General features: G+C 55.1%; 10 protein-coding genes across 10 annotated transcripts; 5 read left to right on the top strand and 5 right to left on the bottom strand.

Moving 5' to 3' along the window:
* Nucleotides 1–541: 541 nt before the first annotated feature.
* KRP23_14642 (40S ribosomal protein S11) lies at nucleotides 542–1,583 on the top strand (the record flags this gene model as incomplete). Its single annotated transcript, XM_067885486.1, has 2 exons — nucleotides 542–559; nucleotides 1,122–1,583. 2 exons carry the CDS (start codon nucleotides 542–544, stop codon nucleotides 1,581–1,583), a joined length of 480 nt encoding a protein of 159 aa, XP_067737151.1.
* Nucleotides 1,584–4,128: 2,545 nt separating this feature from the next.
* On the top strand, nucleotides 4,129–4,347 carry KRP23_14643 (uncharacterized protein; the record flags this gene model as incomplete). The annotated part of the gene is made up of 1 exon (XM_067885489.1): nucleotides 4,129–4,347. One exon carries the CDS (start codon nucleotides 4,129–4,131, stop codon nucleotides 4,345–4,347), a length of 219 nt encoding a protein of 72 aa, XP_067737152.1.
* Nucleotides 4,348–6,971: 2,624 nt separating this feature from the next.
* Nucleotides 6,972–7,754, bottom strand: KRP23_14644 (3-methyl-2-oxobutanoate hydroxymethyltransferase; the record flags this gene model as incomplete). The annotated part of the gene is made up of 5 exons (XM_067885490.1): nucleotides 6,972–7,156; nucleotides 7,246–7,347; nucleotides 7,423–7,489; nucleotides 7,554–7,650; nucleotides 7,711–7,754. 5 exons carry the CDS (start codon nucleotides 7,752–7,754, stop codon nucleotides 6,972–6,974), a joined length of 495 nt encoding a protein of 164 aa, XP_067737153.1.
* Nucleotides 7,755–7,921: 167 nt separating this feature from the next.
* Nucleotides 7,922–8,312, bottom strand: KRP23_14645 (uncharacterized protein; the record flags this gene model as incomplete). Its single annotated transcript, XM_067885491.1, has 2 exons — nucleotides 7,922–8,008; nucleotides 8,076–8,312. The coding sequence occupies 2 exons, from the start codon at nucleotides 8,310–8,312 to the stop codon at nucleotides 7,922–7,924; spliced, it is 324 nt and encodes a 107-aa protein (XP_067737154.1).
* A 280-nt stretch (nucleotides 8,313–8,592) lies between these two features.
* KRP23_14646 (uncharacterized protein) lies at nucleotides 8,593–9,090 on the bottom strand (the record flags this gene model as incomplete). The annotated part of the gene is made up of 1 exon (XM_067885492.1): nucleotides 8,593–9,090. The coding sequence occupies one exon, from the start codon at nucleotides 9,088–9,090 to the stop codon at nucleotides 8,593–8,595; it is 498 nt and encodes a 165-aa protein (XP_067737155.1).
* An 894-nt stretch (nucleotides 9,091–9,984) lies between these two features.
* KRP23_14647 (uncharacterized protein) lies at nucleotides 9,985–10,653 on the top strand (the record flags this gene model as incomplete). The annotated part of the gene is made up of 1 exon (XM_067885493.1): nucleotides 9,985–10,653. One exon carries the CDS (start codon nucleotides 9,985–9,987, stop codon nucleotides 10,651–10,653), a length of 669 nt encoding a protein of 222 aa, XP_067737156.1.
* A 3,336-nt stretch (nucleotides 10,654–13,989) lies between these two features.
* On the top strand, nucleotides 13,990–15,480 carry KRP23_14648 (Tyrosine-protein kinase Btk29A; the record flags this gene model as incomplete). Its single annotated transcript, XM_067885494.1, has 1 exon — nucleotides 13,990–15,480. One exon carries the CDS (start codon nucleotides 13,990–13,992, stop codon nucleotides 15,478–15,480), a length of 1,491 nt encoding a protein of 496 aa, XP_067737157.1.
* Nucleotides 15,481–16,144: 664 nt separating this feature from the next.
* Nucleotides 16,145–19,270, bottom strand: KRP23_14649 (NPC intracellular cholesterol transporter 1-like protein 1b; the record flags this gene model as incomplete). The annotated part of the gene is made up of 1 exon (XM_067885495.1): nucleotides 16,145–19,270. The coding sequence occupies one exon, from the start codon at nucleotides 19,268–19,270 to the stop codon at nucleotides 16,145–16,147; it is 3,126 nt and encodes a 1,041-aa protein (XP_067737158.1).
* Nucleotides 19,271–19,890: 620 nt separating this feature from the next.
* KRP23_14650 (Dihydrolipoyllysine-residue succinyltransferase component of 2-oxoglutarate dehydrogenase complex) lies at nucleotides 19,891–23,064 on the top strand (the record flags this gene model as incomplete). The annotated part of the gene is made up of 1 exon (XM_067885496.1): nucleotides 19,891–23,064. The coding sequence occupies one exon, from the start codon at nucleotides 19,891–19,893 to the stop codon at nucleotides 23,062–23,064; it is 3,174 nt and encodes a 1,057-aa protein (XP_067737159.1).
* A 206-nt stretch (nucleotides 23,065–23,270) lies between these two features.
* On the bottom strand, nucleotides 23,271–25,070 carry KRP23_14651 (Proton myo-inositol cotransporter; the record flags this gene model as incomplete). Its single annotated transcript, XM_067885497.1, has 2 exons — nucleotides 23,271–24,833; nucleotides 24,900–25,070. The coding sequence occupies 2 exons, from the start codon at nucleotides 25,068–25,070 to the stop codon at nucleotides 23,271–23,273; spliced, it is 1,734 nt and encodes a 577-aa protein (XP_067737160.1).
* Between the last annotated feature and the right edge of the window lie 379 nt (nucleotides 25,071–25,449).

Below are 25,449 nucleotides of genomic sequence, written 5' to 3' on the forward strand. Positions count from 1 at the left end.
AGCTGACGCCTTCCAACATTTGTCTTTTAGTCTGCTGGGCTACAAGGCCAACCCGGTGGAGGTGCAGCAGTACATCACCAGCAAGGAGGAGTAAAGAGGCTGCCAGAGAGCAGGCTGCAAGATAACAGGTTGCAATTGATGCTAGCATCGGTTGAAGCTGGTCGAGCCGCAAGGCAGCACAACAGAGAGCTGCTTTACACGTTCACAAAGAGCCATAAAAATATAGGACACGAGTGCTTTTAACAATGGCTTTGGACTGTGCCTTCTCTCTGCAGCTGATGCACTTGCAGCAATCAATATACTAATAACCATGAGAGCCACGTCGTCGGAGCGTCCTCCATGGTGAAGTCTTGAGTCGCACCGCCAGAATCCGCAAGTCCAAGTCTGTACCGTCGAGCATATCTCCTAACAGTCTAGAAGTACCGTCACTTTATACCGGCACTTCAGTCTCAGCTGAAGTAACACACCGCAGCCAATCGCCTCTGGCCGCCACTAGCGCCTCCCAGTCGCCAGCCATTTAGCGAATCCCCTCGACGACACCATGGAGCACGTTGACCAGGTACCCGCTGCGCCTTCCCAGACGAACAGGACGACGCCTTGAAATCGATGAAGCTGCTGAGCGGGTGGTAAGCGGACGGCAGGAAGGGGGAAAAGGGGAACGACGTTCGACGTCTTGTGTCTCGCTGTGGCTGGTGAAGTGGCTGGTGTCTCTCTTACGGAAACGCCCTGAAGGAGCTGGCTAGCTAGTTGGTGAGGTGATGGCTCACCAAGGCTGTAATCCACACACGATCGCTCTCTCTCATCCACAGTCTGCTGTCTACTGGGGAGAGGGAGTGCGTCGAGTCGCTGGGAGGTGGTCGCAGCATCAGAGTCGGTGGACTATTTGGTGGGGCTTGTGCGTGTACTGTGGCCACTTCTCGGCGACTGCGAGAACGAACCCGAATCGAACACGAGATTCAACCGACTCATCATCGGCAGAGCCCTTTCGGACGGAGAAGCTGTCTGCTCACTCGACTGCAGTGGAAAAAGATGGAGAAATCGTCTTCCTGTGTCTCTTTTTGTGACCTATGGACAAGAGAGACTCACTGTGTTGTTGTTGCTGCGCGTTGTCATGAGTGCAGACTGAGAAGGCCTACCAGAAGCAGCAGGGCGTGTTCCTTGCCAGCAAGAAGTTCGCCGGCAAGAAGAAGGGCCCCCGCTTCTACAAGGAGGTGGGCCTGGGCTTCAAGACCCCCAAGAGCGCTATCGAGGGCCAGTACGTGGACAAGAAGTGCCCGTTCACCGGCAACATCTCGATCCGCGGCCGTATCCTCAAGGGCGTCGTCCTGTCGACCAAGATGAAGCGCACGATCATCGTGCGTCGTGACTACCTGCACTTCGTCAAGAAGTACAAGCGTTTCGAGAAGCGTCACAAGAACGTGGCTGCCCACCTGTCGCCCGCCTTCCGCGTCAAGGAGGGTGACGTCGTCACCATCGGCCAGTGCCGCCCGCTCGCCAAGACGGTGCGTTTCAACGTGCTGGAGGTCGAGCCCGCTTCCGAGACCAAGCCCATCAACGTGCGCAAGCAGTTCCGCCAGTTCTAAGTGCTTTGAGTTTTTACTCGGAGCCTGCGACTGGTTGGGTGTTGAGCTGTCAGCAGCATGAGCTGAGCTATTGTTGATGCAATGCAAATCAGGGGATTTCACACACTTTCATTTTGTGTTTATAGTTGTCGTTGCGCATAAGATGGAGTAGCTCTGTCGTTCTTCTACAGCTGACACTAGCAAGCTGCGCGCACACACAAGTAAGTATTGCTGCGTCAGACACGCACGGAGACGGCCGTGAACTTAAAAGCGTAGCCATATCGGCCTTTACCGTAACCTCCCTCTAACGTACACAAAACACTTTCAGCCCAAAGCCGAAGAAGTTCAATGGAGGAGCTGGACGTCGCTCGTGCGAGCAGCCTGCACCCGCACCCCACCACCTGATCACGCCCGCCAGCAGACGCACCTTCACCCTGTGCGTCTAGCGAGCTCTCAGCCGCGTCCAACGGGGCGCCTCAATCGAGAACGAGGCTCCAGCACTGCCGAGTCGACTCCACGACTTGAAATGACGGGCAACACGTCAGTCGCTCCACAAATCAGCAGACGCCGCGAGAACGGGTCGAATCGCGGTGCTCTCTGCGGTCAGACGCCGCTCCAAACGTCACCAGAGCCGCCGCTGCTGTCGGACTTGCAGTGGGAGACGGAGATCGTGGGCGTCAGCTCGATGTTCAACGACGTTTTGAAGGAACCGTGACCTGGTGCGCACCGACACGTACATCACTACGTTCCCGCTGCACATGTAAGTACTAGCCGCTGAAACAACGCTTAAAACGCTGCCACTTCTTTCGTGCTGGGTGACGCGATCTCCGATGGTCGTTCCTGAATTTCAGCCTAGTGCCTGCGCTAAGACTGAGCGTAAGAATCACCGCATCGTCACCTAGATGTGTACTTCTTCGACGTGTGGTGCGAGTATCAGGAGGTCGCCACACTGGTGCGCCAGGAGAGCGTTGAGTATTTACCCTAGTCGAGCGTCACGAGCGTGGGAATTTTGAAGCTGTGTTTTATTTCCCTGGGTCTAGCTCTTATCACTCGATCCCCCTGCCACGCAGTGTTGTCCAGGAAGTACTTCACCTAACAAGACACACTACATCTTCTCGCCTACACCATGCACTATTGCGCAGTTTCTGCTTTTCAAGACGGACCTCAGCTGTACATGAGGAAGGGGGAATTCGGACGCTACGGAGGACGCAGTGGAGCAGACAGAGATGATAAGGTGTTGTCGGCAAAGACGACACATCGTTGCACGGCTCCCGTGCGTTCTTCGTGATATGGAGGATCGTCACCAGCAGATCGCTACAACCCAACTCGTGCGGGCGTACATCCAAGTTGAAGCCTGCGATCCGGGGTCGGAAGAGAAAGAAAGCACTACCCTACAATTCGCAAGAAAGAAGACACCAGCTCCTCACTATCGTGTATGGCTGCCTGAATCGTGCATGGAGCAATTGTTGATACTGCGAGAAAGCGAGTTTGAGGTCAGTCTGTCGGTGGAGCTGTCATGACAGCGAGCACTGCCAAGGCTGCGAAGAGGTACATCATGCAACGCTACTTTGGCTGGGACCCACCCCAACGGTGGTGTAGACCATGGATGCGTCGTTGCTCGCTTACCATGCGGCTCTTTCTGGGGGACTGAGGTGACTCGAGTGCTTGGTATCGAGCAGAGGACAAGTACTTCCCGTGAAGACGTCGCAGTGCTTGAGCATCACGTACCAGCTCAGAGTGACGGAGGAAAATCCGAAGCAGCGGTTGTATCGTGTTTGACGACCGAGGCGCAGAACGTGACGATACAGAAGAAGAGGAGAATCAAAGCGAGTCTGTTGAAGGAATCAGACTGAGAAGAAAGCGGAAGATTCACCGCTACGACACAGTAGAGCTCGTGCATCGTGGCAGCTACCGTGCGAACGGACTCTATGCGGTTGTCCGCGAGCTCAGGCGGTCCAAGACTTGAAACCTGCCTTGTGTCACCAACAGATCGTGTGCGAGAGCGCGATTCATTCACCATTCCGTTTCGCATGTACCATCCAGCGTCGAGCAGTAGCGCCGTCGCTGAAATTCGTGGACTTCGAGACGTTCGCGAGGTGATTGGCCCCGACAAACCCTTCCTCAGCGCCACCACGTTCTTCGATTAGATGCTTCAGTGGATCAGGAGTCCACGCAGAGCGAGAAATGTCTGGAGGTGACATTCCTGCGTGACAGATTGTACGAAAGGCGGCACCAGTGGCCAAGGTGTTTGAGCGGGACTCGCGTGCGAATGCTGCCAAGTCGATCGGCGAACCTCGTCACCGAAGTAGAGCAGGCGAACGGTTGTGACTACGGTGGAAGAGCTTCCTGGCTGCGGTCGCATGCTTCGTACTGTGTGTGGTGTGGTTGGAAGTCAGCGAAATGGCCTCGCCCAGCAGCCTGCAAGTTGTTTTGTGATGGTGCGAGTCGGTGCATACGTGTTTGCAACCGGTACCAAGCTCTCATTGCTGTCGGAAGGCAGCGATTTGGTGGCGCTGACGACACGAGGATCCGAAAGCTGTGTGGCCCTACAAGCAGCTCTCGATGCATGTTGAATCTGCCGCGCGCTACGCTCAGTGCCATAGTAGGGCTTCGTGAGTACCATGGGCTCGTGGATGCTAGCACGGAGAACGGAGACTTGACGACGCACGTGTTACCCTTCGTGCGTATCGAGAAGGCGCCTGCTGCTGTCTCGGACGATTCTATCAATCGACCGTCCACGTTCGCAATGACGCTGCTTTTTGACGAGCAGCAAGCCGAGGAGTGAACGCAGCAGCAAGCTGAGCGGTGGTGCAAGTGGTGTAGATGGCCGTGGTGCCCGCTTCGTGGTTTACGTGATGCCCACCGCCCTGAACGGGAGGCCTTGCACGACCTCCTCGGAGCTCGGAGCCCTCGGGGGTGACACACACCATCATGATCTCGGTCTTGATCTCGGCAACCTGCAACAGAACCGCGTTGAACTTGTGCAGGAGCAACGTGTCCCAGTGGAAACGTGGGGCCCGGAGCGCCCGAGGTTTTGAAGTTGATGACCACGTCGGACGCGCCACCTTCTCAACTCGCGACTCCTTCCGGAGGTGAGAATGCTGCACTTTCTCGCTCGGGTTTGGCACTGTGGGGTTTTACTCATTCCACAACTGGAGCCGAACCAAGCAAGCCAAGCAAGTCAAGCCCGAGAAGACCATGGTGACCGAGATTTACTACCGCAAGGCGTTGGCGCAGATCGAGAAGAAGCACTCGCTACTGGAGAAGACGCACTCGCTGCTGGAGGACGAACACTCGCAGATCAAGGCCAAGCACGCGCTGCTGGAGGCCGAGCACGAAGAGATGAAGACCAAGTACTCGAAGCTTGAGGAGGAACACGCAGAGCTTCGAGACGAGCGCAACGATCTGGAGGGCGACACCTGGCTTTGGATGATGCAGAACAACAAGCTACAGGCCCAGCACAAGGAGCTCCAGGCCGAGCACTCTCAGTGGAAGGCCGCGTGCGCGTCGCTCGTGAAGGAGGTGGAGAGGAAGGTTCTGGAGGAGGAGTATCTGGCGTATCTGGCGCAGGAGTATGGCCAGACCCAGTGGCCGGTGGCCAAGGTGGCCGAGCTGGAGATCGAGCAGGAGCGCAAGCTCGCTGAAGCCCACAAGCTGGCCAAGGAACGGGAGCAAGCGCTGATGGACAAGGTTGCGGCACTCGAGAGCGAGATTGTGACGCTCAAGACAACGTCCAAGAGCGAGGTTGCTTCGCTCCGAAGCACGATCCAGCAGAAAGACGACGACTTCGACAGCTTCCGCCGGTCCAGCAAGGAGGCCACAGAGCTACACATGAAGCAGCTCGCCGCAGCCAAGGCCAAAGCCATGAAGCACCAGGAGCTGCGTCGGACGCTTCGCACGGCGCTGGAGAAAGGCGCGAAGACGGCTCTGGCCACGACGAACCCGGCCAAGGAGAAGCGGTTCACCAAGCCCGTGGAGGTGTCGGCACCGACGCAGCAGCGCAAGACCTTGGTGGCGCAGCAGGAGCAGAGGCCAAGGCTGCGTGAGAAGAGCAGCAGCTGTGGCAGTCCGTCGACGGTGAGCTCCAGGGCCTCGACAAAGGCGACGGCGACGGCTGCGACGTTGAAGAAGGCTGCGGTCAAGCCCGTGGAGGTGCGCGCGCAAACGCTGCAGGATCGTTTGCGGAAGTGTGAGCTGGAGAAGAAACAGAAGATCAAGTCGCTCCAGGAGCAGAGGCCAAGGCTGCGCGAGAAGAGCAACAGCTGTGGCAGTCCGTCGACGGCGAGCACCAGGAGCGCGGCAAAGACGACGGCGACGCCTGCGACGTTGCTGAAGGTGCCAGCGCAAACGCTGCAGCGCCCTGGCCGGAAGCAGGAGTTGACGAAGCCCAAGGAGATCAAGAGTGTTCCGTCAAAGGCGACGTCTAGGTGGGAGCACTACAAGAACCAGCGGTCGGGGCCTTCGTCTGCAGCGACATCGTCCACGTCGTCGTCGCCCGAGATGTCTCCGCGATCGGCAGCTTAGTCGTCTTTGACGAAAGCTGGGCCTGGACTGCTGCGGCGTAGAAGATCATGTTTGTCGGCAAGTCGATGGAATGCGTGGCGTGGTGAATCGGTACGGTATGGGGCACTCATCTCTGCCTCGTATCGTGGCATTCCGCGCGACGCGGGACTCATTTCTCCCGGTGTTCCAAGCAAGACGACATCAAGCGGCCCCACAAGCCCAGGTTGGCGAGCAGAGACCCATTGCTCTCTGTCGTGGCTGATCGATCTCTCGTGGAAGGTTCCTGGACGTGGAGCGCTGAGGCTCGGTAGACCTCACGTGAAGTCGCGCCAGCAGTCTCAGTTGATCGGGGCTCATTACCTCCGTTGAAGCTGCAGATGCTGGCGTGCTTCGCGTGAGGTGCGGGCATGGTGTGCTTCCGAAGTGGTCGACGGGGACTCATTACTCCCTGTCGACCACTTTGATCGGCCACCCGCCTGCTCGTCTACCTTGCTACGGTGCTCGCGTCCGATGCTTCCTTCGCGGGATGTGCCTCGATTTCGCTCGCCGAATGGACTCCTCCTATCGTGACGTGCTGCTTGATGACGACAATCGCGATGACAAGATACTATGATGAACAAGCGACCAAGCTAGCTAGGAACAGCCTGAAGACAAGTTTGCAATTTGCATGTATGTATTCGCGATGACAAACGTAGTGGAAGTTATTTTATTCACTTGCTTCCCACAATATGTTGCCTTTACTTGGATTTGGTTCTTGTCTGCTTCCAAGGCAGGCTGCCTGCCTCGAACGAGCTCAAAACGCTGGTCACAAACAGCGTTTGTGCTCCGAGTCGGTGGTTGTCGGAGCTGGTGGGGGCCATATAGACGATGGGTTTCGTTGGGGCAGGAGTCGGAGTGACGTAATAGTCATTTACACTTCTGGTCGCGGCGCTGACAGAGGTCTGCTGGGGCTTCGTCTGGGCCTTCGCCTGCGCGTCGATGTAGTAGTTCGAGTCCATGTACTGCTCTGTAGTGGTAGTGAACGCACTCCAGCACAACACCCCCCTTCTGCACAGCGAGCGCGTCTTCAATGAGCCTTCGACCCTGGGCAGCTAAGTAGCGGAACACAGGTCGGCATGTTTCGCGTTAGTGATCCCCACTTTAGTCGAAAAAGAACGCGTAGTTAAGATGACAGCATTACCTGTGCGGCCTTGAGCACGGAATCCTTCCACGGCACTAGTGTGCTGAGAGCGAAGGCCAATGTGCCCTGCCACAGCAATTCCACCATCAACGATGGTCGTGGCTGCAACAAGCAGTACAAATAGCTCCGTTAGTTGCCTCCAGTTCAGCTTCCGTGCAAGCAGACTGTTGTCCTTACTCGTTTCGGCGCGTTCCTTGCCTCTCTCCGAGGGACCCTCGACCTGCACACAACCCGCGCCTCCTTCCTGTTGCCCCACGTCATTTCCATCAATACCACGTCGCCTTATCCAAGTCAATATAAAAGCATACCTTCACTAAGTGCTGAGCGTTCTTCGGTGCTTCACACGGTGATCCTTCGCACCTTCCGAACGGCATGTTCGTGATCACCAGTGGACGGCTGGCTCCACTATCAATAAATGCAACGATCAGCTACCCAGGAGCTCCCACGTTCGTCAGCAACACTTACCGCTTCACCGCCTGCGTGTGGTGGGTGATGGCCTCCAACGTCATTCCTTCAAATGCGCCAACAGTAGTGCAACCCCATGGCTCCCCACTTGTGCGTTGGGCCTACTTGCGCCACCATGCCCAATGGGTCTCTAGCCAGCAGGATGTCAAGCCCTGCTAGGTCCACATGCACCACCGACGGGTCGTCGTAGGCCGTGACCATGGTAATGGCTTTAAGCTTGCGCTTGAAGATGTTGAGTGTCGGCAGCAGCTCGGTCACGTCCTTGGGCGTCTTCTTCTGCGTCCGTCACTGCAACCCACTGTCGATGCAGCACACAATCGTCAGTCTCCTTCTCCCCAGCCAATCAAGTGGCGCTTCTCACCGACCGATTCGTGTCCTGCAGTCGGCAGTGGAGGCGACGCATGATGTTCTGAGCGCTCACGAAGCCTGGAGCCTCCACGACCCCCTCGAGCGTCAGCGGCCCCCATAGCAGCAGCAGCAGCAGCAGCAGCAGGAGCAGCACCAGCACCAGCACCAGCACCTTGGCGATAGCCAGCAGCGGACACGGTCTCTTGGCGTTCTGGCACACGTAGCGCACGGGCTACTCCAGGAACTGCGTCCATTTGACGCTTCGTCTAATTAGAACTGGATTTTCAACTTGAAGGCTAAGCTGGAAACTCGGCCTGGAAGCTCGGCCTGGAAGCTTGGATATGTAGTTTGGAATGCTATATTTATAACTATAGCCACCTGTCGAGCATGTGATTGGTGGATGATCTAGATTGGACAACGAGGTGGCTGGAGCTCCACGACCGCAGGTGCCGCGCTCCCCCGTGATCTACAGAGCCGTCCGACCGCATTACCATGAATCTGAACAGTGTTGTGCGAGTTGAACCCTGGTGGCGACTACGCAGTAACCTTGTGCTTCTTGTTGTAGACCTTCTCATAGCCGAACCAATCCTGATAGTTCGGGTGAGTCTTCATGTCTGATACGAAGTGGAGTCCCAACAGCTTCTTAACTTCCTCTGGCGTTTTACCCTTCAGCAGCCAATACTTGTATCGCACCTTCAGCGACAGCTTGTCGAGCATGTTCAAGATTGAGGAGCCTTTGATCGCCTGCCGAGCCATGCTCTCAACATGCGACGGCACTTTCAACAAACTCTCAAGGTCACTTTGAACAATACCCACTCCCCTCTCTTCATCATGCGTGGCATCGCCGTCTTCGTGATCCGTCTTGTCCGTTCGCAAAAACCTTCTCGCAACGGAGTCATTCTGGTCAATTGGCAGCATGCGACTCGATGTGGCCGAAGGCAGCAGAAGAGGTTGTTTGATATCTGCCGAGTCTGCATCAGCAGTTGCGAACACGACAAACGCTGTCAACAGGAGGAGGTCGTTCAAACGCATGGATGTATTGACGAGGATTGTTATTCTGGCCTTGGAGGTTGAGTCGCGAAATGAGAAGTTTTAGAGCTGGGTAGCGCCAGTAAATGCAGTGTGTGAATTCCTATATACTGCCCAGTAGGCAGTGCCTACACAGCCGAGGATCCCGCAAACCGTATTTCCCATTCTCCCTGAGAAGCGACACCCCCTGTCGATCCTAAGATCGGCTCAACCTCGCGAACGTAGACATAAAAGTATCACGTCCTCTGTGTTATTATACTTGATAACGACGTGCATGACGTTCAGCTGTGCTTGACATCAATGTGCATGACTTTCAGCTGATGGAGGAAGGAATCCGCCATCGAGCAATAAAATAAAGGTTTTGCTACTCACGTATGCATCCCGTTCCCTGTTTCAAGGCGACAAGGAGAGGGTCTACCACGACATGCAACGAGCATGAACGGCGTCAAACGCAGATGAGCCACAGCTGGAAATCCTTGCTATTAGACTCCCTGAATCGAAAGATTGGGGGCAACTCATGATGGACTCTTGTCTAACTTCTGGTCTAACTTCTGCAGGCTGCGAGGTTTTGCTCGACTTTGAATCCCGAGTCGATACTCCCGTACTAGCCCTAGCTTCCTCATCACTGGTGACGCTTTTCGCATGGCTTGCTCCATGTCGTGATCAATAACAACCAGCTGGGAACCAAGACCGGATGGGACGCCTGCAGATAAGTTGCAGGACTGTATTGTCATACATGTATACAGTGTATGCGTTCCGTCCGATTTCCAATGTTGGTTCATGTCTTGTGTTCACTCTACAATTTCCACTGCCGGCCAACACCCCTTGTGTTTCCGCTCTTGTGGTTCCAGATCAAGTATGCGCTTGCCTAGCTTGTTGTTAACCGCTGCATCGATTATGGTGCTTACTACCGCCAACACAACAATCGAACCCGACCAGTCCTCGATTTCAAAACCTCTTGATACGGGGTCGGCCGCAAGCCACGAAAGACTTTTGAGAATCGTGAAGACCGTTAACGAGGATGATGAAGGAGATCGAGAGGAAGAAAGAGGTGGCTTTAACTTCGGCTCATTGACCAAGCTATTCAAGTCCTCATCAAAGACGAAGAAGGCAGCCCAGGTAGCTTTGGCAGCGGAAAAGCAGAAAAACTTCAAGACGTACGGAAAGATTCTTGAGTACGACCACGTCCTGTATCCAGCGATGGCGACATGGCGTACGGAGGGCTTATCAGGAACCAAGATTTACAACGAAATGATTGCTGCTGGCAGAACTGTCGACGAGGCTAGGACCGTCTTCATGCGCTACAGCACGTATCTCCAGGAGACGATGCACATCGTCAAAACTGCAAAGGATCTGGAGATCTCACAAATGCGCCAGATGTTCAAGGACATCGCCAAAAGCGACGATACTCTTTACAAGAACATGGCGCAGTGGCGTAAGGACGGAGTTTCAGCGTCGTGGATCTACCGCCAAATGACAACAATTGGTGGGAGACCCAGTGGTGAAGCTGAAACCGTATTCAAGCGCTACAGCAATTACCTCCAGGAGGTGCGTCCAAGTAGTTGAATGGCGAAGACATGCAGTGTTGAAGCAAAAGCCTTCCAGAGAGATGGATCTATATTTTTTTTCTTTTTCAAAGGGTTATGTAGTCAACGACAAGAGAGGTGGATCTACAGTATCACACGACTCCAAATCTGCGGTATCTATATATTTCTGTCAGATTCCAAGAAAAAACTATTATTTCATTTCTCGTTGAGCATGTTCAAGATTAATCGCCTGCCCGGTCACACCCTCAACGTGCGAAGGCGCTTTTAGCAAACTCGCAAGCTCGCTCTGAAAGTTAGCCACCACCCTCTCTTCGTCATCAGTGGTGTCGTCGTCCTATCGACCCGCCTTGTCCGTTCGCAAAAGTCTTCTCTCAACGGAGTCATTCTGGTCAATTGGCAACAAAGTTCGAGCACTTGATGTGGCCGTCGTAATTAGAGGGGGGGGGGGTTACTTGGCAATACCACGTTGGTATCGCCTGTACTTACCGAGTCTGCACCAGCGTTTGCGAAGACGGCGAACGCAGTCAATAGGAAGAGGTAATACAAATGCTTGGATGTGCGGGTATCGACCAGGATTGTTCTTTTTGGGACTTGGAGTCGCGAAATGAGGAGTTGCAGGGCAGTAAATGGTGCGCGGGTATGACTGCATACTGTTTATTCAGCTGAGGATCTAGTAAACCGTAGGTTTTTCGCACTTTTCGAGAAGCAGGAGAACAGTTGGTACATTATTTATCCCTGTCGATCCCAAGATGCAGTTCAATCTCACGAGCATAAAAGAATCACGTCCTCTGCTTGATATTAATACGGCGTGCATGATGATCCTTACATTTTTGTTCTAGCCGCACCAAGGAACACCAAGGCGCCAATACCTTCGATCGGCACTCACCACGTTTGTCTTACTTGGTTTTGGAACTACAGCAGACGATGCGGCGCTCTCATGGGACCACCGCGCGCTCCAAACCTCTCTGGCTGGTACTCCACCCGTGAAACTCCACGTAACACTCAGGCGCAACCAGACTCACTGACAATCCGAGTTCGACGATGTTGCTATCCTTATTGTGTCGGCTGATGGAGCTAGCGTGCTTGATGACGGCTACGCAACTTTCCAGGACGACAGCGCCTACGTGAACGAGCTGGGAGATAAGAATAATACGCGATGCATCCTGCCCAGTATGCTACCGCCCAACTCTATTCTGACTGCTTTGAACGACGCATTCCAAGCGCGTCGATCGCTAAAGGGGCCATTGAGTGTTCGAGTGGCAATCTGTTCAAGACGACTTTCGGTGGCATTCACTTCGCCATTTGCGCGTCAGGCAAGTCTGCTTTCACGGCGTACAGTAGTTATATGGCCACCAGCGTGGAATACCTGGAGAACTCAGCTAACATTCCAAGCCAACGCTACCGTGTGATGTTGTGGCGAAGGAGTCGTAACTGGCGCCGATTGTTCTCTTCCTCCTTAAATTTCGACCAGCAATACGCGAACTCTGAAGGTTGCAGAGCACTTGGTGATGGATTCGTCGTTGTGCACGTGCGTTATCTCCCATAGCATTGGCAACTCCAACGAGATCGAGAAGTTGCAGAACACGCCGAAAAAGGCAAATGGACGAATTGGAAACAGGAACAAGCACGCTCCTTGCTGCACAGAGGTCAAATATGCTATCTTGAACACCATGGACTTCAACTGGACAACGATTGCCTCAAGCAAAAGTTCTGCGCTTGTGCTTTCCTGTTGAGCGACGCAAGCGACGTCGGATCGAGAACACTGATGTTGTAATGCACTCGATGGGTGGGAGTGTCACGTCAATGGCATCGGTTACTGGAAATGTAGCTTTGGTGAGGGCGCGTCCTGGGTGGCCTTGAGCTCGCCGATGAAGGGGAGTATGGGGTTGGATCACTTCCAGGACTTCTGCAGCGATGTGTACACCAGTTTGTGTGGCTTCGACGTTGGGATAACGGCTTTATTTCTTTAGTGCCCGATAATCATGTGAGGCAATTGAAATGCAAGAGCGTTTCTTTCTTATTGTGTCCAGCGGTGACTTGGAAAGCGACGAGAACTGACCGCGGAAGAAGGCTTTCGTCAAGGATCAGGAATGAAAGCGGAGAGATATTAAGTTAAGGACGACTGGGACAAAAGCATACATTTCTACTACTTGCGACGCAGTTGCTTGATGAAGTGCAAGACCACATCGCAGTATTTGGCTTTGAGTGGGTCGGTGGCATCCAGAGGCGCTACAGACTACTGCAGACGCTTCAGACAGAGCTGCTCGTTCTCCGTCAGCGGGTGGTTAAGTCCGAGGGCGTCTTGAGACTCGAGGGGCTGTCCTTGAGGCCGCCGATGGGGAAGCCCTCACTCGACATTGTCATAGCGCTCCTTCTATTTGAGTTTTAATTTACTGTGGCTGTAGTGAGACGTGACTGGGTGTCATTCGTCTTGGGGTATTGCTGGTTTTGTGCCTGCGGCGATGAAGCTGCTATACTGTTTCTGACATGGTTGCTGGGGATTGTCGCCCCGCCTGTGCTCTGGGTGTTGTAGATGGTCGTTGTACTTGTTTTTGCCAGAGTTGTGCTGCTTGCGCCTCCCTCTCTGTTGTGATTTTCCCCTCGAAGATGGCGTCATTGCGCAGTCTCCACAGTAAAACTGGAGTGACTGTCGCCCAAATTCTCCATTGGAGCCTCGTTGTTCCCGTGTGGTGAGGAGTGTGTGGTAAGGTGGCCTTCTATTTGCTGTTTATGTGTTTTTTCCTATAGAAGCCTTATAATATGCAAGACGTGACTTGATGTCATTCGTCTGGCGTGGAGGAGATTGTCGTTGGCCATGGGGAGTGAATCAGCATAGGTAGGCATGAGTGGGTCTTGCACAGCTTGTAGTGGGTTCGTAAAATGAATGTTCTTGTCTGTTTGGTGTTCACGAGTATGCGGGCTGCTTCAAGACTTGCTTTCGCTGGGGTGCTCCATTTAACTGTGAACAAGCGTTGTAGCGTTTGATCCAGTTCGTGAGCGTGGGTGTCTCCAGTTGTGGTTTTTGTTGCTGGTTTGATCGCTTTCTGCGCTGTTTTATCTACGCTCGCAAGGCGTAGATATGTGTTTGCTGCGTCGTCGTGCTGTTCTGCTGCTTGTAAACCGATTGGAAGTGCAAGACGAAAGGCAATGAGTTTGATGATTGAGTATTCACCGCGCGGGCCATTTGAGTCCGGATCGATTTCCAACGCGTACCCAAGGCTCGTCTGTATTGTATTCCCGTCCACTTGCCCTTCAACAAGATCCTTGAAATGGCTACAGTTTCCACTTGCAGAACGACTCCTCGCCTCACTTTCGTTTTTGCCTCTCGTGCTCCAACAAGCCCCCACTGGTCAAGATGGCAGACGCTGCTACGGCCCCCCCAAGCTTCCCCGTGACGACGATTCCGGGCTCACCATCGAGTCGCCAGGTGCTGGCCGCTTGCCCCCCAAGGTTCGCGCGCAAACCTGAGTGCAGCGTCTACTTCGAAGGCTTCCTCGATCGACTCAACGCTTGCCACGACGCCGTTGAAGTGCATGACGACGATTGGAAGAACAAATACTGTAAGCTCCTCAGAAGGTTCATGAAGCTCCTACGCCAACAACCTTTGCTGGAGCGTCTCGCTGGGGCCGACACGATCGCCTACACGTTTCGAGAGCTCAACTCGAGGCTGGACGCCATCTGCGTGGGTATTGAGTATGCTACAACAGACCAATGGATGGCCGATTGGAGTCATGGGTGTGAGGTTCAGGCTCAACAACTCGAGTCCCTGGTCACGGGGACTGCTGCTCGCATGCTGATCCGAGATATGGGCAGCGAGAGGAAGGTGACGACGGCAATGCTGGAGATGTACACGTCGCTGGAAGAAAACACTCCAGGACCCCTCGCAGATCTCAAGCGGGCGACGTTGGAGCGCCTGCGAGTCGCTCTTGACCTTGAGGCTCGTGTTATCACCTCAGAAACGGTGGCCGGCATTGATGGACAGCCATCGAAGATTCTGTCCATCTTCCGGTGGTTCATTCCTGAGAGAGACGTGGACGTCATGGAAGGTGGGCCCATTGGTGCTGGAACCTACGGCACCGTAGACTATGGCACATGGCGCCGTCGTGACGGTACCACCCAGGACGTCGTTGTCAAGTCACTGTTTGATCGAAGTAGAGATTCAGAGCTGTCGTTTCTGAGGCAGCTGCAGTTTTGGTTCGAGCTCCCAAGACACCCAAACATCATCCAACTTCACGGCGGCTGCCATCGTGCTAGACAGCCGTTCTTTGTGTGTGAAAATGCTCCTGGTGGCAACATCTCTCAGTTCTTCGGCAAACCGGAGAACCAAGATATGTTCTGGAGCATGTTTCTGCAAGTGGCGCAAGGTCTTCAGGTTCTCCATGAGCACCACATCGTTCACGACGGCCTTCAGAGCGGGAATATCTTGATCGGAGACAACAACACCCCGAAAATCTCGGATTTTGACTGTTCTCGCGTCAGAACCATCTCTGCGGGCTACAGTAACCAGACTCAACAGTTTGCAGCAGAATCAGTGCGCTGGAAACCCCGTGAAAGACTGGTTGAAGCGAACAACTTGCTGCCCAGGTACAAGTCCGATGTGTACTCACTGGGAATGTGCATGATCGAAGCAAAGACGCAGGTCGCACCGTTTGGACTGTGCGATGATGATGAAGTGGTGGAGAAGGTTCTTAGTGGAGCGCCCTACGAGCAGGATGAAGCATTCAATGACGAGGAGTGGGGAGTGATCAGTCGGCTCATTGCTGTGGACATCGAAGACCGTCCGGAGATGGATGAAGCGATCACCTTGATCGCCAGTCTGGCCCCGTTGGCTGGTGCCGGAGCCTAGCTCTGGCTGAGAGAAGTAAGTGTTGCATGTTTTCTATTCCTGAGTAGTACCATGTATCCGTTTACCTCGTACGAACTCCTGTTCGAGATAATCAGAGAAATGACAATAAGGCCTTATGTGAATTGCTTTTGTGGTCGGTCAATGTGGACGCTTCATGGCAGCACTGTCCATGCAGTGGGGCACCAACTTGCTCTTCACTGTGGTGAAACTCGTTGTCATTCTCGCAGTCTTAACTTTGGGACTATCTGCAGATAGATAGCAAAATAAACTGGTTGTCCTTCGTACTTGGAGATGTTCCGAGCGTACATGTAAGAGCTACTGCATATCGCAGCAAACACTTGCTCACGGTAGATGGCTGAAGTCGCTGCATGTTGTACTTCTTGTTCTTGTAGACAGCGGCAGAAACTGAACATTTACAAGCGAATAGTAGGCCGCCACAGATCGTCGATTGCATCGTTGCAGAACTCCGTAAGGTTGTCATGGGTGGGCCCAGCCTTATCCTCGCCCTTGAACAGCCTCGACACTTCAAGTACATGTACCATATACAGCAGGTCTAATGCCAGACCTCGATGAGGAGATGTACGTCGACACCAACCAATGAAGTTCACAAAGCCATATCAACCTCACACTTTTGTATCTTAAAGTCTTGTAGCTACTGCAGCCACTACTTGAACGTGTTGAGCTCGTCCTCGAACTCGTCATCACGCTCTTCAGAGAGCAGGAACGAGCTGAGATCGTTTGGGTACTTTTGTGGTTGCCCAATGAGACTGAGCAACACTGGCAGCAGTACGAGGCCGTGGAAACAACCCAGAACCACGATGCCCAGATACATGCGGAAGAAGTACACGCGGAAGAGCATGGACGGCGCAAATGCCAAAACACCAATGCCACAGAACTTAGTGAGCGTGATTCCTGAGAAAATGGACGCGCCCACACTTGTCAGAGCATAGCGTGTGTGATCGTTGGCTGTTGTCCCCAGGCGATGTCTTCTAGAGAAAGCAAATTGGTGAGCCGTATGAACGCAGAATTCAACACCAAGCCCGACACAGGCCAGCAGGTTCACCACTGAGACAGCATTAATGGACGTTTCCGCACCTGGCCCGGCAAGCATATTCCACACGAAGAGGAAACCTAACTGCGAAAAGGCCATCGATAGGACGCACAGAGTGACAACCGTAGTCAACCGCAAGCTTCCGTCCATGAGTACGAAGAGCGCGCCAAATACCACGGCCAACGCCAACAGCACACTTTGCAATGCCACACCTTGAATGTAAGTGTACTGCTCCTCGAACACGAACACAAGGGCGTACGGAAATGCGGTAGCGGCCCGACCGGCGCTCCAGTGCTGCGTCACCTCGTGTAAATAGTAGAACGAGTTCACGAACATGGACTGATTGCGCAAGGCGTTCAGCTGGAAACGCATTCGAGAGCCAATGATGGACAAACCACCTGCGTCATCGCCACTATCCTTACCGACCTGTGGTTTGCTGAACACGATGTCCCCTTCATACTGCGCGCCACACAGTCCAAAGTGCTGACAGCATGACGAATCAATAGAGATATGCGTGAAGTTCTTCACAAGCGGATAGAAAAGCGCATTGGGAGTCACGTTTGCGGTCGCAAGAGCACCATATCCATACTCAGGAGCAAGGAAAATACTGCTTCCAGAGTCGTTAGCCGCTAGGGTCGAGATCTCGTACGGGAACGGATCCATGGGTTGAACAGGGCAATCACATAGGCCCTGATCGATCTTGTCTTGCAGGAAGAAGCGCATTTGGCGCCACTGGTTGAACGTGTGCAGCCACGAGTAAACAGGTAATTCAATGTACTGGCGAAGACCTGATAGCTCGTCTAGCAGCACGTTAATATCTTGCTGCGACTTGGCATCGGTGTAATCCACGTCGTTGTCCAGAACAACATACGCTGGGGGGCCAGCTTCACCAAGTGCCGTCTGCTTTTTGAAGTACTCGTGAAGGTAGAAGTCTGTAGGCACCGCAAGCTCTTGCTCAAGTCCAAGAGGCAGCTCCGAGGAGCCAAACGCACTAAGTGTTAGCACCGAAAGCGCTATTACAAGTACCAGCACTTTTGTGGACCGTCGTAGCAGGAAAGGAATGTAAGTTTTCTCCACAAAGCGCTGCAGAACACCGGCACTATTCGCGCGTGCTTGGGTCTCCTCAGCTGGGTCACTTTCATCGACAAGCAAATCATACTGGTAGTGGATCTTGGACTCGATCCTTCTCTTTCCTTTAGAAGGTGGCGGAGTCAGTGTAAGCTTCTGTTTCATCCACGGGAACAAATCGTAGCGTCGGGCACGCACGCGACGTGCATCGAGTACGAGTGCCGAGGCAAACCACGTCATTTGCAGCGCAAAGTCGGCAGCGACAGCTAGTGCGGCAACAACACAGAAGCTGGTGAGTGCCGGGATGCGCGTAAGTGCACCAACCAAGAAGGCCAACGTTTCGGCCACCGCTGCCACGACAATCGACGGACCCACATTGACCATGGTTTCGCCTAGAACCTGTTTCAACATTAACAGCTCATCTTCAGCGCGATCACGAGTGTTGCGCTTGTTATCCACTGTCGCAAGGCCGCGTAAGGCCGCAAGCCGGTCGAACTCGTTCGTGAGGATGAACATATTATCCACACCAATGGCAAGCACCAAGAAAGGTACGACCTCCAGTGTGATCATCGTCACTTCCATCTGCAGAATCGCGCAGCTCACGCCCATCGCCGCTCCCAGCGATAGCAACACAATCAAAATGCCTGTGAATCCAAGTCCAAAACGCGAGCGCACCGGGTCCGAGAACTTGCCCAGCGACGCCGACACGTACAAGAACATGACGAGATAGCTCACTACGACAATGAACGCGTTCTGCTTGGTCTGCACCACCAACGAGTCGGCGACCGACCGCTCGGCCATGTACGTGAGTCTCATGCCGTCCACGCCCACATCCGCCAACTGCTGATCCTCCACCGCGTCCCAAATGAAGTCATCATTGCCATTGTCTCCAGAAGGGCTCAGCGACTCAACTGCTTGCTCTGCAATCTTGAGAAACACCTCCTTCTCCCACAACTCAACGTGCCGCGTGTACGTCTCGTTGTCCGGTCGATTGTTGAGCAGGAACGTGACCATCAGCGCTTTGGCCTGCGGCGTGGCTTCCCCGCACGGGTCCGGGTTCTCGTGGCAGTCGTCTCTGCTCAGACCTCCGAACACCACGTTCCTCATCACTGGGACGCCGTTCTGGTCCATGCAGGGCGAGCGTTCCTTGAGCACGGGGTCTGTGGTCTGGCACGCCGTCGTGAGCTTCACGTCCGGGTCCTGCTGCAGCAGCGTGGCATTGCCGAGCCAGTACTGCAATGGACTCGTGACGAGACAGCCCTTGCCATGGATCGGGTGGTAGCAAAAGTCCTCGAGTCCGAGCGTCGTGTTGGCCGCGTCCTGGCTGTTGATGACGGCATTTGAGATTTGATCCTGGATCTTAGCCATTTGTAGCAGGAAGCGGCGCTGCACCAGGTCGTGCGCTGCATCACACGTCACAGATTCCGGATTTGGCTCCTCGACGTAGAAAATGAGCTGCTGGATGCGGAAAAAGGGTCCGAAAAGCTCGTCGAAGCGCGTCTGCTCCTGCTTGGCGACGCTGTAGGGCGGCACCCATAGCGCCTGCGGGTCCGTCTGCAGCTGCATGTTGAGCAGCCCGAGACACAGGACGGAGCCGCACACGAGCGCACACAGCGCCATGAGCACGGGGGACCCGCTGCAGAGCGCGCCCAAGCGATAGAAAGCGCGCATTAGGGAGGAAGATGGAGATTGAAGCGCGAGGTGATTAGGATGCGATTTACGGCCAATGAGGAAAGCGGGGCGGGGTATACAAAGAACCAGTGAACGGTTGAAGTGGTTGCCACACTGCTTCAAGCACGCAGCGCTAGGACCTCAGAGTTCTCTGGCGATGCTGTCAGAGAGCATTGCCAGGAACAGGGCTCGCTGGCGAAAGCCCTCATTGATCAACGGTACAACATAATTGCTCGAGCAGCTGGCAGCAGCTACTAGTATTGGAGGGCTGGACAATCGCGCGCCGTTCGAACGACAAAGCCGGCAATGATCGACAATGCTCGTGGCCGACCACTCGAGCACCACTGCGTCCACTTGACCTCATTGCCATCTCCTATTCCTAGCCGCTTGTCTAGCGCCGATGCCAGCAGACTGTAGACATCGTCGCTCAGCGGTCGCTCGTTTGAAACTGGGGCGGGTCACCCACGTCAGCCATAGCCGGTACTTCAAGCAGCTCGTTTTTTTTTACACTTGGCTTCAGTATGGCGCCGATCTGATCCCTCACGTCTGCGTGACAAGTGAAAAGTGGCGAGCGTCCAGCAGCTTCCAGTCCGCAATACGCCGCCTAGCGCTCACTCGAGATGCTGCACCACGCGCCGCAGTCTCCGCCCTCGACGCTGCTCACGAGCTCTGGCTCCGGCTCGTTCCTGCGCAAGGCCGGGCACCTGTACAAGAAGACGGGGCTGGGCCGCTCGTGGCGCCCGCGCTTCTTCTCGCTCGAGGGCACCGTGCTCTACTACTACAAGCGCGAGGGCGATTCCGTGCCCAAGGGCATCGTCGTGCTCACGGGCTGCCACGTGCGCGCCACGAGGGACAAGAAGCTGTACAGCTTCCGCATCTCGCACCCCAAGACGTCCAAAGTCTACGACCTGGCGGCCACGCTGCCCAGCCGCACCGAGGACTGGATCCTCGCGCTCACGCAGGCCGCCACGCTCGCGCAGAGCTCCGGCTCCAGCCCTAATGCGCAACTCAACGTACAGCTGCACTCGGCGGCGTCCCAGTCGGCGCTCGTGGACCAGTCGGCCACGGAGCTCGTGGACGTGTCTGGGGCTGCCATCCCCGACGACCACCGAGACAGGATGGAAGGACTGTTAGCGGAGTTCGTGACCCAAGCGAGAGATGACGCCGACGGGTGGAAGTTCCAGACGGAACAGAGAGACGTCAAGGCCTACGTGCGACGCGCCTCCAGGGTCGGAACCTTTAAGGGCGTGGGTTTCATCGCTCAACACCCGCACAAGGTGATGCAACTCATTCTGGAGCTGTCAAGACGACACACGTTCGACCCGCAGCTGCTGGCCACCCAGCGCGTGCACGTTTTCGATGACCACACGTGGGTGGACCACTTGACGTACAAGGCGGTGTTCCCTGCTGCGGCCAGGGATTTCGTCAATCTGACGCATTGGCGGGTGCTGAGAGATGGATCCATGGTGGTGGTGGCGACCTACGCTCAAGACGAGAGCTTTGTCAAGAACCAGGAGCCACAGCTCGTGCGCGGCAAGATCATCATGGCTGGCTTCCTGCTCACGCCCAATGAGGACTACACAGGGGTGACCGCCACGTATATTACCAAGGTGGACGTGAAGGCGGGCATCCCTGCTGGTCTGCAGGCGAAGATGTTCATCAAGCAGGCGTTCGTGGTGGACGGACTGCGCAAGGCTCTTGACGAGGACGAGAGCCCTCGACAATGGGAACGCGTCACCAACGCGACCGTTTTCGGCATCTCCACCACAGAATGTGAGGAGGATGAGGAAGAATTGTACTCGATGCGATCTCAGCCAGCAGATGTCCAAGAGCATGAGGAGCAGGGAGAGGCGAGCTGTCGACCTAGCGTTGTTCCGGAGGAAGGCTTCCCCGCCGTCCCCGACGAGTACAGCGAAATGATCGAGAAGACTGTAGCGCGTATGGAAGCTGAGCTGAACGAAGAAACGTCCTGGAACTTCATCGGAGACAAGGACGGTGTCAAGGCCTACACCAAGGTGGACGGCTCGCTCACGGCAGCTAAGGGCGTAGGCTACCTGCCGTATCACCCGCGTGTCATCTGGGATCAGGTGGTCGACGCGGCCAAGCGAAAACTCGTAGATCCGCAGCTGGCACTAGGCATGAACCTGAAGTCGCTGAACGCGCAGACGAGCATTGACTACCTGGAGTACAAGTCAATGTTTGTGGTCGCTGGACGAGATTTCTGCAACCTTGCGCATTGGCGCGTACTGCCTGGAGGCACGATCATTGTGATCGTGCAGAGCATTGAGGATCAGGAGCTGTGCCCGCTCAAGGAGCCCAAGGTTGTTCGCGGTGATTTGCATTTGGCCTGCACCAAAATCGTGCCCAACGCCGCGTACAACGGCGCCGAAGTGACCACGATGGTCAAAACAGATCTGAAGGGCAACATCCCTGCGCGCATTGCTGGGAAGGCAGCGGCGGAGCAGCCGTTCGTCATTTCTCGGATGGGCGAAGTGATCAAGGCGAGACGTGACCTCGACAGCATTGTGGCTCAGGGAAAAGTTACTAACACGCTGTTCGAACTTCCACAGCCTGTGGAGAAGCGTTCGCCATCGTTGGGCTCGGCTAAGAACGCCCGACCTGGCCAAAATGAAGTCTTAGCAAGTCACCAGTCTAGTGCCACACCCAGCCGCCAGCAGTCTACCGCTACGGCTTCTAAGGCTGCAGGGAAGACTGTGCGACTTAGTACGCCGTCGCAACCAACAGAGGCAACGCCATCGGAGAAGTCGTTATCAGAGGCGCAAAAGGCCCGATCGAAGAGACCTGCCGAGTCGGTCGAAGTGATGGATCTCTCAAATGCAGGCAAGAACACCGTTAGCGATGTGGCCATGTACGCCATTCAATTCGGGGGAGCGATTTTGGCGCTGAAGACGGTCGGCCTTCCTACCGGTGTGCACTTCATGATGGTGGCCTTCCTGATCTTTTTCTTTGCGCTGCAACTCCACCTAGGTCCAAGCCGCATGTCACCCCGAAGGAAAATGATGATCTCGACTTTCGGGCCTCCAGACAGCGGAATGATCCTCGGCACGTTGCAACTGGATATGACCAAGACCAACCAGTACATCGCTGATCGACGAAAGGAGTCAGATTGTCACCTCACGATCACTCATATCGTTCTGCGTGCTCTTGGTGAGGCGTTGAGCAAGGCCCCCTCCGTAAATGGCCACTTGGTCTTCGGCAGCTACTACCCCGCCCCAACGGTGGACATCTCGTGCTTGGTCGCAGTTGGCGCTGGCCAGGACCTTGGTGTCTGCAGGCTGCCCGAGATCGACAAGATGACTCTGCAGGATGTCTGCAGCCGAGTGCGTGACGAGGCTACTAAAATCCGCTGGGGCAAGGACCAGGGCCAGGAGGACCGGAACAAGATCATGAGCGTGTTGCCAACGTACGTCATCCGCCTGATGCTCAACTTCTTCGGCTGGCTCGGCAGCGCCTGTGGCTTCCGGATTGCTCCCGTGGGCGTGGAGCCGTATATGTTCGGCAGCTGCATGGTGACGTCCGTCGGCATGATGGGGCTGGACCTGGCGTTCTCGCCTATCACGCCGTACTCGCAGGTCCCGATGCTCGTGACTATCGGATCAATCACGGACAAGGCCGTCGTTGTGGATGGCAAGGTTGCAGTGCGCCCGATGTTGACGCTCACCACAACTATTGACCACCGCTACGTCGACGGCTCCGAAGCCGCTCGCATGGCCAAGACCCTGAAGGCATTCGTGGAGGACCCAAACTTGCTGGAGGCTGTCCCGGGCGCGTAAGGATCCTGCCACTCACCCGCAATGGGTATTATACTTTCACGTGACAGTGCGTCGCCTATCTAGTCTTCGTGTGAATTGCATGAAGCATAGGCTCGAGTTTTCCGAACGAAGAGAACTGCAAGCTCTTGCTCCTCAAAAAAAACACGAACGTCAATATGTACGCGAGAGTTTCATTGCTTCACGTTACTGTTCATAAGCATACGTCCTCACTGGTATGTAGAGAATGCCGAACTGGTTGTTGAGAATGTCGAGCTTGAGCGATGTTCACGATGTTCAAAAATCTGTTGAATCTCCTCTAGCTCCAAACCCTTCGTCTCCGGAAGCTCCTTCCACAAGTACGCGAAGCCAAACAAAGCGATCGTCGCGTACAACCAGAACGCGCCGTACACTGACAACCCGTCCACGATGGACAGGAAAGTGAACGACACCAGCAAATTGGTCACCCAGCAGACAGACGTCGCCACGCTCAGTGCGAAGCTGCGGACGCGGAGAGGGTAAATCTCGGCGTTGATGGTCCAGGGCATGCAGCCCATGCCACTGGCGAAGAAGGCGAGGTAGACGAACAGCGCGACGAAGATGATCCAGCCAGGAGCTCGATTGTCCGTCGGACAGGACTGGAAGGACCAGTTCGGGCTGGCGCAAGACCCCTGCATGGTCGAGGCGGCGTTGCCAGGCATGCACAAGTTCATGGTCGTGGGGCTAGACAACCCCTTGATCGGGTGGGGAGACCCTTCGGAGCAGAACCCGCAGGCCGCGTTGGCCACGCAGTCGAAGCACGTCGACATGCCTGAGCACACGCCCGTGCCTGTCACCTCCACGGATTGCATCTCCGCCGCGTAGAAGCTCCCACCGAGCGCGACTAGAGATAGGAAGACACCTGCCAAGCTTCCGAGCGTCAACAAACGACGGCCGGCACGATCAACGAGGTAGATGCCGACGAAAGTGAAGATGAAGTTGCTGAAGGAGACGAGCGCAGAGAGCCAAATGGCGGTGGTGGGGTCTGTGAACCCGGCCAATTGTATGATGGTGGCGCCGTAGTACATGACGGTGTTGATGCCGCACAGCTGAGCGAGCGCCTGGAGGAAGCATCCGAGCACCAACGCGCGCATCACAGCAGGCGACCGAACGCTTTCCCACACGTTGCTGTCGTGGTCGTCAGCGAGCTCCACTTCTGCCTCCACGTTGCTGAATTCAGCCGAGATGTCCATGGTGCCGCGAACTTTGATGAGCGAGTCCCAGGCTTCTTCTTTCCGACCTTTGCTCATGAGGTATCGCGGAGTTTCGGGTAGTGCTAGGAACCCGAGGAACTGCAAAAACGCAGGGATGGCTGCCAACCCGAGCATGTAGCGCCAGCCGTTGTCCACGTTGGCGAGCACTGCGTCGAGAACACAGGCAAAAAACTGCCCTCCGGTGACGCACGCGTTATTCAGCGATACGAGCTGGCCACGGGAGCTGGAGGGCGCAACCTCAGCGATGTAGAGCGGCACAGTCATGGAGGCGAACCCAATGGCGACACCGACGACAAGGCGCCCAACAAGCAGCTCTCCGAATGACCTAGCCAGCGCCATAAGCACCGAGCCGGCTGTAAACATGGCGGAAGACATCAGGATCACCCGGCGGCGGCCGAACACGTCGTTGCCGCAGCTACTGAGCGCGGCGCCGACGATGGCACCGCCGATAGCAGCTGAGACCACGCTTTCACTCTGCAGATCCGTGAGATCGAACACGTCGGGGCTCTTCAGCAGCACTAGTGCGCCAGATATAACGCCCTGCAGGAAGACAAATGTGCACAATGAGATCGAGACGTACGAGCAGAAACTGGCACGGTGGCGTACCGTGTCGTATCCGAACAGGAAGCCCCCAATGGTGGAGCAGAGCGTGAGCAGATACAAGTAGAGCGGGTTGCCTTCTTTCGGTGCCAGCGCATCCGATTTCGGTAGCAACGGCGCGGATTCCTTGGCATCGCGAGACCGTCGCGTCGAACATAGCGAACTTCCACCAGGCATATTGAAGTCTGCAGATGGCTACACTCGATAGACGGTAGTTCGCTTTAGCCGGCAAATTCGCAAATGAGCGATTGTCAGCGAAATAAGTTTCTCATGGGTAGCGTCACAGGAAGCCCAGCCAATAGCGAGAGCACAACATAGGTTACTTGCAAATCTATCCCAGCGTGTCAAGGCCTGTCCAAAGTTGCATTCAATCGCGAGGTGAACACTGTCAAGAGTGCTGCCGCTCGCCAGCAGAACGACAGTGACTTGACATCGATCACGACTTCTGGGATTTTCCTGAAACACGGTCGACCCGTCGGCAGATGATGAAGGCGTTCGCAATACCAAGTAAAGGGAGCTCCGCTTTACCAGGATGTGAAACATCAAAATGTAGACC

The sequence above is a fragment of the Phytophthora ramorum genome (genome assembly GCF_020800215.1).
Source record: "Phytophthora ramorum isolate Pr-102 chromosome Unknown Phyram_PR-102_s0022, whole genome shotgun sequence".
NCBI lineage: Eukaryota > Oomycota > Peronosporomycetes > Peronosporales > Peronosporaceae > Phytophthora > Phytophthora ramorum.